At 28.5% G+C, this 13,172-nt stretch overlaps 1 protein-coding gene across 2 annotated transcripts; it reads right to left on the bottom strand.

Moving 5' to 3' along the window:
* On the bottom strand, positions 1-1,573 carry LOC107925619 (uncharacterized). 2 transcript variants are annotated; one of them, XM_041114661.1, is made up of 2 exons: positions 435-1,573; positions 1-251 (listed from the first exon to the last, which is right to left on the bottom strand). In XM_041114661.1, exons 1-2 carry the CDS (start codon positions 1,446-1,448, stop codon positions 246-248), a joined length of 1,020 nt encoding a protein of 339 aa, XP_040970595.1. In that variant the 5' UTR covers positions 1,449-1,573; the 3' UTR covers positions 1-245. The 2 variants fall into 2 exon arrangements, with proteins under 2 accessions (XP_040970595.1, XP_016711817.1); XM_016856328.2 differs by having other exon boundaries at positions 440-1,573.
* Between the last annotated feature and the right edge of the window lie 11,599 nt (positions 1,574-13,172).

The raw sequence follows: 13,172 nt of genomic DNA, 5'->3' as shown, positions 1-13,172 counted from the left end.
TAATGAAAGGAACTTTTATTGACACCAAGAGGGATGTTACATTTTCATAGAGCCTTTGTAAGTATGTTTGTACAAGGGTGACCTAGCCTACAATGCCATACATTAAAGGGTACAGTAGACGTAGCAATAAGGCTTTGAGCTGAGGTAGACGAGTTTGATGCACCAGAGTCGGTCAAATGAAGTTTGTACAAACCATACTACTCCGAACCTTTAAGAAGAACCTCCCCCATGTGCATGTCCCGAACCTAGTACTGTAAAGGAAGAAACTCAAATATTACCTAGTTATCTTTGGTAAACTTTAAGATAGACAAGAGATTCTTTGTGATGCCAGACACAAGTAATAAAGAGTGCATGAGCAATAGACATAAACGAGTGAGTAAAGAGGACTGACCAGAGGACAGGACAGAGAAAGCATTACTATTGCCAACATATACCTTACCTGGACCCTTGTATGGATTGCTTTCTGCTAAAGAAGTAGGCGAATGAGTGAGATAATGCGTTGCCCCAGAGTCAATGTACCAGGCATTGTCCTCAATAGTCTCAGTTGTGGCAATGTATGCTTGAGGTTGATGTGCTGCCAGAGTAGATGTATTGACTGGGGAGTAAGCAGTTGTAGCAAATGGGTTTGACCAAGGCGTTGCTGGCATTGAAGGTGAATAAACCCAACTTGGTTGTGTATTGGGAGCAGGTGTTGGCATAGTCGGCAGCCAAAGTGCCATGGACGAACTTGCACCAAACATGCAAACATTAGCCTGTGAAGGCTGTGAGGGTCTATATCCGGCGCTTTTGTACGATGCATCAAATCTATAATAACAAAGATCAACAAGATGACCCTGTTTGGCACATAATAGACATTGAAATCGCGAGCCAGATGCTCGACCACGCCCTCGTCCACGAGCACTGGTTGATTGGCAAAATGCAGGTGTTGGTTCAGATTTAACATCTTGTCTTATGGGCTGGTGGGTAACCATATTAGTAGAAGCAAGTGCTTCAAGAACAGAGGAGAGCTGTTGCGCATTAGCATCCAAAAGCATTATAGTGACACCCTGGATAGTGTAGGGTGTGGGACTAATTGTGATAATGGTGATCACAGATTCGTATTCTAAGGGTAGCCCATTTAGGATAGCCGTGACATGCTCATGTTCACTAATAGACTCTACACAACTGGCAAGACTAGCACAGTATCCTTTAATCTTTACTAAAAATTCACGCATAGACAACTCACCTTTTTTCTGAGAGTGTAAAGCACGCCTATAGAACATCAGATGAGACGTAGTTTTACTTCCATAGAGATTAACAATGGCATTCCAAATGTGAGCGTTGGTGTCCAAACCAATAAGGTGAGGAAGAACCCCTGGGCTTATAGAAGACAGAAGCCAAGATGCAAGAGCAATCTTGCTGCTCAAACCGAATAAAGTCAACAATTTCTTGAAGTACTCCATCAGCATCGGAAAGAAACTGCGGAGGAGCAACAGTTCGGGAATCTAAAAAATGCTGAAGTTTGAAAGTCTTGATCACCAAAAAAATCTATACAACTTCTATATTGAATCAAGAAGTGAATTATGGGATACAAAACTATTGTAAAAACCTTACTTCCATGTATGCAGTATATGCACGTTATATAGAGATAACTGCCAACTGCTTAATAGACTCTTAACTGCTAGTTGCTATTAACTAACTTATTAGTTTTATTAGTTACTCTAACAAATATGCCATAGGTTTCTATATTTTTCAAAAAAATTTATTTTAGTCCCTATTTTATTTTAAAAAATTTACTCCATTTACTTTTTTAGATTTCAAATTTTTGGTCACTGTTAATTTTTATTTTTGTTAAATGTGTTGGTGTGACACTTTGAAATAAAAACTACTCACTTGCATTTGTAATGAACTTGAGTTTAACATAATAATCTTAGCATTGTTAACAGTTTGATATAAAAATAGAGAGACTGAATTCTTAGAAATAAAAGTATAAATACTAAATTTTGAGTTTTTAAAAATTTAAAGACTTATAATATATTTTAACCTAAAATAAATTTGGAGGAAACCACGTAGAAAAACTTTTAAAAAAATAAGAAGTGGAAACCCCACCACTGTTTAAAATTCAAAGTTGAACAAATCAAATGATTAAAAACATAGAAATTTATGTTTTATAATTGGAGAATCAATTCAATTGTTTTGATTTTCCTTTTGTCGTCTTTCTTTGAACTTTTCGAAAATATAACCTATGGTTTTTTCTTTGTAAATATTTGCTGCCAAACTACATCCATAATCACTGTCAAATCAACGTGGATTTTCCTTTGTACTCATCCGGATTAGCCAACCTATCACCAACAATATCAAGATTAGAAGAGGGACAAATCTTAGTTGGCTTGGAATAAAGCTGCCCCAGTTGAAGTATAAATTGCTTTATTAGCGTTGCTACTAATCTAATGGAAAGATAGAAATTAAAAATTAAAACATTCAAATTACCATAAGAAGTAGTTTGTCAAAATTGTTGACCATCGGAATATCATCCACATGTAAAAACCGAAGCCAAGAGAGCCTCATGGACTACCAAAATCTCAGCTATAAAAGGACCCAAAGTACTCTTCATAGTAACTTAATTATTAAATGTAATAAATTTGTGGGATGAAAAAGGAAAAAAAACAAAAAAAAGTAGTATATACAAATAACCAAACCTCTTAACAATACTCCTAATTTCGTCCTACAACTTATTATATCTAATTGCAGAATTATGGATAGAGTGGTACCGTTAAAATTAACAAAAATATTATTTATATTTGGGTTCAAATATGTTGTTAGTTCCTATATTTATATAGAATTTGAGATTCAGTCCTTGTATTTTAAAAATTAAGAAATCAATTCTTATCATTATTGGTAATTTTTGTAAAAAATAATTTCAACTTTATCGTGTTTATTTTCTAATCATATGCTATGTCATATGAGGATAGTCTAATCAAAATTTTAAATTGAGAAATTTTAATAGAAAACACTTATGATTTTAATGACAGGATTGAATTTTGAAAAAAAAAAAAGAGGACTTAAGTTTTAACTTTTAAAGTAGATGGATTAAATCTCAAATTATGTAAAAATACAGGGACTAAAAACAATTTTAACCTTTATATTTGTCAAGTTGGCGATAAATGCATTCACCCAAATCAAAGAAGATTCTATTCCAAAACACGGTTTACATAATAATATGGGTAGCCTAGTCAACTAAGCCCTTAGATTGCTAATCTTTTTAGTTGTACATTTACTTTTTAGCCCTTTGAATAGTTAACCAAAAATATGATAGATTACAATTAAATGACTACATTAATGATTTCATCATATCTTCATAACATGGAAAACTTGTTAAATCATTACATCTAATACATATTTTCCACTTTGGAAGAAAATTTTTTTAGGCGAAATTAAATTATATATTTTTACAATAATAAAAATATAATTTCATCAATTTAATAGTTTATACCTTTATAATTTTTAAAGGATTAAATTAAATTTTTATCATTTTAGAGGAGTTAAAGTACAATTTTATCATTACTACTTTAAAATTTTATAAATTATAAATAGATCAAGTAGGGATTTGCCAGCCATTGGCTTCACTACTGTAATATATCTTTTATATATATTTTTGTAATATAAAATAATCTATCACTTTATAAAACGAAATCTATGCCTATTTTAATTATTTTACTTAATATTAAATCTTCTAACAATAAAATTTTACATATACAACTTTACTCGTAATATTTAATGGGTGAATATTTGGCATATTAATGGTGTATTTTTTATTCCACAAATCGTAATTATTTAATTTTTTTTGTAATTATAAATAATTGTAATTCTTTAGACATGTATAATTACATTCTCTTGTAATTACAAAGAATTGTGATTCTCTAGACATATGTTTGGTTGATAAAATAATTACATTATAATTTTCTATATCATGTTTAATAGTATAAATTAGAATTACATTGTTACATAATTTATATTTTTAAAAAATACTAATTATTATAAAAACTTATTAGTATGATAAAAATAATTTTTAAACAAGTAATAGATTGAAATCAAATAATCATACGTATTATGTTAGTCTAAAAAAGTATTTGATAATACGATTATTGACAAAGATAATATGAAAAATAAATATCATATGCAATTTTATCTAATTATTTTAGTGCATATTTGTTAGGTTATTCCCTCTTTAATATTTAACATATGATCCTTATCACCATTTGTTTGTCCTTGACCAAATTCATTATTATCTGAATTTGAATCTACATCATTAAGATTATCAAAATCTCATTCATCCATGTACTCTTCGAAGTATGGATCATGTTAATTCCACTTATGATTAAAATTTTATTTATAAAATATGCAACATGTTAGTACGATATAACCTTATTTTTTATGCTATACTAAAGTGATGTTGTTAATATGAGAAATATTTTTTTAGAATAACAAATGTTTTCTCAACCACATTTTGAAGCCTTGAATGTCTTAAATTAAAGAGTTCGTGAGTTGTTCATGGTGCATGTGTCTACACCATTCTCTCAAATGGTATCATATCCCACGATATGATGTAAGAAATCTTTTTCCATTTGCATAATTAATATCGACCTTATAATATTTGGGTTCATAGTAAAAATAGTCTTTTTATAATATGTAAGCTAAGTAAAAAATATAAAATTTATAATATATAACATTTATTAAAAATGTTTTATAAATTGTCCAAAACTTCTATTATATATATTTTTTTATAAATAACATAATTTTTTTCATAACTTTAAAAAGTTATTTTTTTATAAATAAATTATGATATATAACATAAAAAAAAGTTATGACCATACTTCTTAGCCATAACTTATATAAATAAATATATTATAACTTTTTTATAAAATGTAGATTGTTTTTTATAATAAAATTTTTTACCATAACTTAAAAAAAATTATAATTTAAATAATATAATTTTTTTATAACCTTATAAAATATACAAATTATTTTTATATTTATTTAGGATTTTTAATATAATTTTTTTATCATAATCATTCTAGACACTCATATGTGTTCATAATTATAATATAATTTGTATAAAAATAATTTTTTAGAATTGATTTTAAATGTAGTTATGTGCGTAATTAATCTAATTCTCACTCTCTCTCCTAAGAAGCGAAAAGTGTAATTGAGTTGCTCTAATTACACCAAATTCGATGGAATCTATCAATTATAATAGTTATTTAAACATGTCACACTCTTTTATAATTACAAACGATTACACTTATATTTAATTATTAGATAGATTTCCAGACACTATCTTATCTTAAAGAAAATAAACATTGTTGGTAAATAATTAATAAAGAAAGAAAGAGAAGTGGTGAATGAATTGAAGAATATGACGGGGTGCAAAATGTTGATAATAGGAGCCCATGATTTCAGTGAATATGACGGGGAGAAAGTAAAGGCTACTTGGAAGTGGTGCTTTGCACCAAATGTCAACTTCCTAGAATATCCCTACAACATGTCTCGTGTTTAAACCTCATTGTTCCAATAGTGGTTTGAATTCTAAAATGAAAGCAATTGAACTATATAGTTACAACACAAAAGTTGGGGATGATTGATTGTCACCATTTACACCGTGGAGTATGGAAAGTCACTAAGAAAAGGGCGATTCATATTGTGGAAAGTGTGAATAGCTGCTAGATATAGTGGTTGGAGAATATTGAGTAGTCGTAGAAGTAGAGTTTCAATATTTCATGTTTGCTTCTCCTTTTCGGAGGAGGGAGGTAATTTATGGAGGGGAGAAGGGCATAGCTTGGGCAGTGGGCATGATAGAACTTTCTTGTGAGTTGGTGAGTTTTGATAGCTGGAATCATTAAATGGGGTTAGACTGAATGTGATAGTTGTCCTTGATGAAGTTACTACAACGGTATCATGGCATTGTCCATTAAGTATTTGTAACGACATAGACTTTATTTCTACGGTATAGGGGATTTTTTTGCCATAACCATCTTCCCACCCAAGTTGAAAAGGGGTTTATGAAGTGAATTCTTCTGAGACCAGTATACTGTGGCGGTCTGGAAGCCTTTTTTTGGCAACGACAAAGGCTAGTGTCGTTTGAAATGCTGATGTTGGGATGCAAAGATTATTTGTGTCGCTTGTTTGAAATTTGGAAACTGGTGGAGCATAATTGTTTCTTATAATACTGCGTCTTTTGAGTGGTCAACAATTACATTGCTTTCGAGGGTTTCCTTTCTTTTTTTTCTTTCACCGTCTTCTTGTTTCTTTATAAATAGGAGACTCGGAGTTTTTGGGTAGCACTTTCGTGTTTCTTGAACATTTCCTATGCTCCAAGTAGCTTTTCTCTCGAGTTTCGTCTTATTTTGTTTTTCATTAAATGAAATTTATATTTTTATTGAGCAAGAATAAAGGTGTTTATAGGTCGGATTAAATTTAAGTATAGTATTAACACATTTTATGTTTGATCGTACTACTAAAATTTTATCAAACCTATTCATATTTGTAAATGACTACCCTAAGCTCATTTTAAATCCACTCATATTATTTTTATATTTTTAAAAATTATTTATATTATTTATAATTTATTATTCAATATTTTTTAATTTATTAAAATTTTATAAATGGACAATCTGACAATTTTTAATTTTTACATGATTGTATTATTGATTACTATAGATTTAATTTTTAACTTCTATAAAATACATAATTTATATAGAATACAACTTCAACCATTTACTCCTTTAAATTGTTAACAATTTTTTTCTTTTTCTTGGATTGATGTTTAGATCAAATTAACAAGTTTTTTTTTAAAATGAATTAACATAACAAGAAAAAATTTAAACAATAAATGCGACTAAAACTCAAGTCACACTTGAAATGATGAACACCTTTAACCATCATGTCATCACACAGAGTTTAAATTTAACAAGTTTTAATATTATTAGATAGAACTATTGGATTACTTAATTTATGAATAAAAAACTATTTTATCCTCTAACGAGATAATAAAACATAAAATATTAACTTTTCTTTTCCAATCAAGAGATAAAATTGACATTGCCTTTAGTTTTAGTAGGAGTGTAGATGAATTCAGCCTTCGATAAATAGTTTGGTTTTTATTTGATTATTAAATTAAATAAATGAATATAAACAAAATTTTATGTTTCGTTTATAAAATAAACTGAACATGAACAAGGTTTATTCAATTCATTTATATTTGTTTAATAAATCATTTAAAGCTCGTTTAAAACTTATTTACTATTTATATTCGATTATTACATATTAATGAAATTATTATTGCTTGTGTGTTTATTTTGTTGCTTTCTAATATACTTATTAATATTTATATTTGATCATTTTATATCTAGAAAAAAGATATCAATTTATTGTTTGTTTGTTTGCTTATTATTCATGAACGTTATTAGTGAACATGTTTGTTTAATATTTATAAACATACATATTTATTTAAACGAACATAAACACATATAATTTTAAATAAATTAATACAAATAGACTTAAAAATAAATAAAAAAATATAAAAAAAATACATTCGTTTAAACTCTATTTATTTATAACCCAAAATTTAACAATTTAAATATCAGAATACAAAACGAGTATGTATACCCCAAGAAACTAAATATTGAATTAAACCTTATTTTAAATCTGATTGAACCTAAATTTACTAGGCCTTCGGCAAATCAGAGGTGCTGAAGGAGCGATGGGCCTATGCCCCAATGGCGCAATTATAACTTATAACGGTGGGTTCATCAAAATTCAAAACCCATTTCTGCCCAAAAATTGGGTGCCATTTCTTTATCTTACATTATTGTTAAAACTGATTATGTTATTTTAATTAGGGTTCCGCGTTGAATTGAATAAAGTGAAAATTTTTTGAGTCGAGTGAAATAAAATTTAAGTCAAATTGAATTGAATTGTTTAAGTTAAATTAAAAAATTAAATATGTCAAATTAAAATTTTGTTACAGTATAACTAATTTAATGTTAAAGAATATAAATTTGAAACCATATATATATTTAGAAACTTTTTCAAATCAAAATAAGAAAAAAAGGATACTTTAGCATGATAAACTTGAATCATTAATTAACTTATTTAGGTCCCAAAATTATTATTTTAGATTTTTTTTACAATTTTTTAAACAATGTAAATTTTAGAATTTTTATAAATATAAAAATTATATTGAATTATTTTGTAATTTTTGTTGAGAAAAAGACCAATTTTCTCATTTTAAAATTGATAAGACTGATAGGCATATTTACACCAATCTATTATTTGAATTATTCAAGTTATTCAAATGGTAAAATTTAACTCTATTTGAACTTGGAAATCAAATTACTTACTCGAGTTTACTCGAAAAAATTGAATAACTCAATTCGATTAGTTTAATATTTAATTTTTTTTAATCAAATCGAATTTTACTCACTCTAATTTTAATATAGATAAATAATTACGATTCTTTCTAATAGTACGTTGTTTTAATTTGTTTATATGATGAAAGGTGAGATTCCTATCGAGATTGAGAAGATCATGTAGCTTTCTCTAAATCTCCTGCCTTATCCCTTACATTAAAAAACAATCAGCAACAACATTATTCTTAAATTTTTAACTCGTTCAATAAAAAAAATTATTTATAAAGTATATACAAATATTTATATAAAACATTTTTTTTAGAATGTTAATATTTGTATTTTTTTAATTTGTACTTTTTCTAAAAGTTAAATTTGGCCTATAAACTTATGTTAGTGGTTTGAGCTATGATGTGTCTAAATGTTTATCTCCACCTACTAAGATGTCACCTTTTAGAAACTGTTCGCAACTTTCTATAGAGACTGAAAATGAAATTTTTTATTGTTAAAATCTGAGTTAATTGATTCGAAGATTTCTTTGAAAAGGAGACAATTCCCACTCGACAACCGTTAAATCAGTTCTAACTATTACATATAAGATATATCATATTTATTTGTAAACTTCTTCCGTAAGACTATTTTGCACACAATTTTTGAAACAATTTCTGTTGTCTAAAGATTTTCTCTTAATGTTCCGAACATTAGGGATTGATTAAAATTCCATATGCATAGATTAAGGGAAATTTGTGGTTTTCATTTGTTTGTACGATCAATAACTTTGAACTTTAGAAGAACAAGAATTATGGAAAGGGTAAAATTTTCTTCCCAATAACTTAACACCTTTATAAATATATGGGTACACAATAGGTCACATCAACACGTTTTCATAATTAAAAAATCAAAACATTGAATATGTTAATCTATTTTTTTTCTAATATAAAATGGTGAAGTGTATGAAAATTTTATAATGGTTCATGAATCCTCGAGTAAACTACATATTCAATTATGGTTCAATGAAAACGAGTTTCCAGTCCTAACATTTAGCTATCACGTTTTTCTATTTTTACATGTCAAACTTCTTTTTTCTTTTAATTCCTTTTTCCAACCTTTCATACTTGATCTTCAATTTGTTAAACTGGGGGCACTATTTTTTTTTTTTAAGTTCAGTGGATTAGAGTTTTGATGTTGTTTATTTGAACTAGAAATTTTAAAATTTTTGATGTTCTATTATTCAATTTTGCTTTACTTTTAGATAATATATTCAAACATCTAAATTCATTACTCTAATTCGTTATATTATTGTAGTTCTGGATATTAAATCTGATTCTTCACTTTATATAATATTTAAAATATATCACAAGGTTTATAAAATTATATATATATCTTATACCAGAAAAAAATATATATCTTTAAATATAGCCTTAACCATATATATCATCTATAAATTATTAATTGTAGCATATTATAAATTGTAATAAAGATGCTATAAATGTCAATTGAGTTTTAATTCAATTGGCATCGATATTGTTGTTAGTGTAGAGAATGTGGGTTAGAGTGCACTTAAACATATTTTATCCTTCTATTTACTAGTTGATGAGAGGTTATGAGTGGTTTTAGACAGTGTATAAAAAAGATGTTGTAAATTATTAATTGTAACGTATTATGAATTTGTGATATATAATAACTTAGAGAAGAAGTAGAGAAGTTTGAGATAATTGAGTATTGTTATACCCTTTGCCATTCGAACACATGTCAACATCAAAAGTAGTGTTGACCTCCCTGTTGACCTTGTTTGAAATTGTGCATTAATGAGCCACTTGCTTGGATCAAGGGTGCACCAACATCCTATGCCCTTAACCACCCACTCTTAGCACCCTTGGGTAAGGCCATCGCTCCTCTCAGAAAGGCCCAATCACCCTCCTTTTAGGTGTGAACACTCATCAAGTGTGAATACGCCCTCAAGGTCTTGTGGGGCCTACTTGAGCGTAACAACCTTATACTATTTGAAAGAATCATGGAATCGGCCCCACGATGCACATCCTTCACGCATTGGATAAGGAAAACTTTCCTCATAGCAATCTGCCACGTCAAATTAATGGACAATGAGACCTCTCTTATAAATACCTTGATCAATAATCAAGTTGAGATCGATTTCCAAACCCCCAAAGTTACTCTAAGAAATTATCCTCTCAGTTAGCTTGTTCTAATGTCCTTGTTCCGGCTCTCGGCCTTTTTGGGTGAACCGACTTCCACAACACCACATTGATCTCCTCTTTGTTCTCTTCCCTTATTGTACACTATATCAACAAGTATCATTATCCTTATCTCTAGGACGAGTTTTGAAGTTGACAGGAAGTTTTTTGATGGAATTCAAAGTTCAAATTTGACTAAGATTCCTTGTTATCTTAAAGGATAAGCTACTAATTAGATTTAATTCAAGTAGGAGACTTATTTGCTATAGAGCCGGCCTGTTTACTTCAACTAGGATTCAACTTGTTGATGGTTGTTGACCTATCCTAGATTGACTTGAGATAAAGTTATTCAAAGCCTATTTATATATAAGTTGTTGGTTCAACACAAGGGGTGTGATTTTGTATTTTTCTTTTTTTAAATTTGAGAATTGATTATTGTGCATTCAAACACTTTTTGCTTAGGCATTTATTGGAGACTTATATCATTTGTACTATAAGATTTTGGGAAAGCGATTTGTAACAATTTGGGTTTGATTTTGGACTACAATTATCCAGTTTTAAAAGTTAGATTGGGCTTAAGCCAATAATTGTATCAAATAAAAAAAATCATCTTGTATGTGAAGCTCTACAGATATAAGTTTAGTGAATTTGAACTCTATTTAACAAATATCATATGTTTATTTCTCTAATTTATTTGCTCCAAAAAAGTTAAAACAATAACTTTTAAAATGAGTGCACATTGAAAGACTTTTTCAAAAATTAAATCTCTAATTGAGTTGGTGTGTAACAAGCCGATTTTCAATGGTATTAGAAACAACGATTTTGGACCTCCATTTATGTAATTCAATTTCGTAAATATTAATATTTAATATTTACGAGACTAGTGTAAAAATATATTAAAGTTTGGTCTAGTAATTTTGTCGAATTGCTAGTTAATTGAGGTACAAGGACTAAAATGTAAAAATTTATCACTATAGCTTTTTAATTAGCCAAAAGACTTGATGAGCAATTAGACCTTTGTAAATTAGTAAACAGCGGTGGATGTTGATAAAAAAACCCACTAACTTTGCTAAATTTAAGTTAAGGTTTAATTAATTAAGTTTTTATTAATTAATTAAGACTAATTAGGTTAATTAAGGTGTATGAGTAATAGTTAAAAGAAAAACATAACATTTTTTTTCTTCTTTCCATCTTCCTCACTGTAGAAAAAGAAAGAAATAGGGTTTGGAAGCTGTCAAACTTTCAACTAAAATTAGATAAGTTCAATCAAGTTATTTTCTTGTAATTTTTATATTTTTGAGGTCATGTGAGCATGATTTAGCTAGCCCATGTACCAATTTCTAAAACTATTAAAGCTTTTGAAAGTTGTCATTGATGATTTCTTGATGAAATTGATGTTAAATTAATAGATTCTAAGCTTAGATATGTAACATGACTAGATTGTAAAGTGCAATTATAAATTATGAAATTGATGTAATATAATAGAGGGTCATAGAAGAATGTGATTGAGATTTGTTTTGAAATTGAACGTCAAATTTGAAAGATATTGTTATTTCGGTTTTAGAGACTAAATTGAATAAAATGCAAAACTTCAGGGACATTCAAATTATGAAATTGAACTAATTTATGCTTATTATGGGATTTTATAAAATGTTTGATATTGATAAATTGAACCAGATTATTGTAAAGATTGAGAATTGAACCAAATCGAAAATAATCAAGGAAAAACAAAAATTGTTAATTAGTTCTTAAAGTCTCGTTTATTGTTGTTTTTCCAGATAAGTTCATATGGTATGATTTTGTTTAAATTTTTATGTCTTTGAATTATGAATATGTGTATGTTTGGTTGTAATTTGAATTGTTTACTATTTGGTATAAAAGGTGAGATATGGACTAAATTTTAAAAAAATGGTTGCTCGAGTGAACATAGTAAAAGATAGGATACAATTGGCATGCCAATAGGGTTATATATGCGCTTGTACGAGATATGTGATTGTACGAAGATTATTACAGATTATATCGGTATCCAACATTTGTTGCGAATCATATAGTTTTATATGTCTCTACGGAGACCCTAGTGTGGTGGAGGGACGTATTGTTATACGATTATACGTATGACTGCCTACGGGCTTTGCACTCTAGTGCCTTGCTGTGGTGTAATTAATACTTAGATGAGTAATTTAGCATGGTTTAGTTAATGGTTGGACAAGCAATCTAGTATGGTGTAGTTACTCATGTTCCTGAATTTGTTCACTAGAGCTCATCGGGCTAAATGGTTAATAAAAAGTGATAAATTGCAATGAAATGGTATTGAAATGTTGATTATAAGTGAATTGAAATGTTATATGTTTATATTACTATGATATGGTTATATGCTAAACTCACTTTATTGTTATGTGATTTGCCATGTTTAGGTAAAGTTTGCCAAGCTAAATAGCTTGTTGTGTTTAGTTGTAAGCTAAGGTAAGCTTTTGTTTAATGCCTATTGTACTGACCCAAATTTGACCGGGCCCAGTAAACCAAACTAAACCCCAAATAAACCTAGCCCAAAACACAAACCCAACTACCCAAGCCCAACTAAACCTAAAACCCTAAA

This window comes from Gossypium hirsutum, chromosome A01 (assembly GCF_007990345.1).
Source record: "Gossypium hirsutum isolate 1008001.06 chromosome A01, Gossypium_hirsutum_v2.1, whole genome shotgun sequence".
In the NCBI taxonomy this organism is placed as follows: domain Eukaryota; kingdom Viridiplantae; phylum Streptophyta; class Magnoliopsida; order Malvales; family Malvaceae; genus Gossypium; species Gossypium hirsutum.
This window is presented reverse-complemented; position numbering and strand designations above follow the sequence as displayed.

Coding starts and splice junctions, on each gene's coding strand:
- LOC107925619 (XM_016856328.2), bottom strand. CDS start 1,448: ATGCTGATGGAGTACTTCAAGAAATTGTTGACTTTATTCGGTTTGAGC. Junction 252..439: donor CAATCCATACAAGGGTCCAG/GTAAGGTATATG, acceptor CTTCCTTTACAG/TACTAGGTTCGGGACATGCA.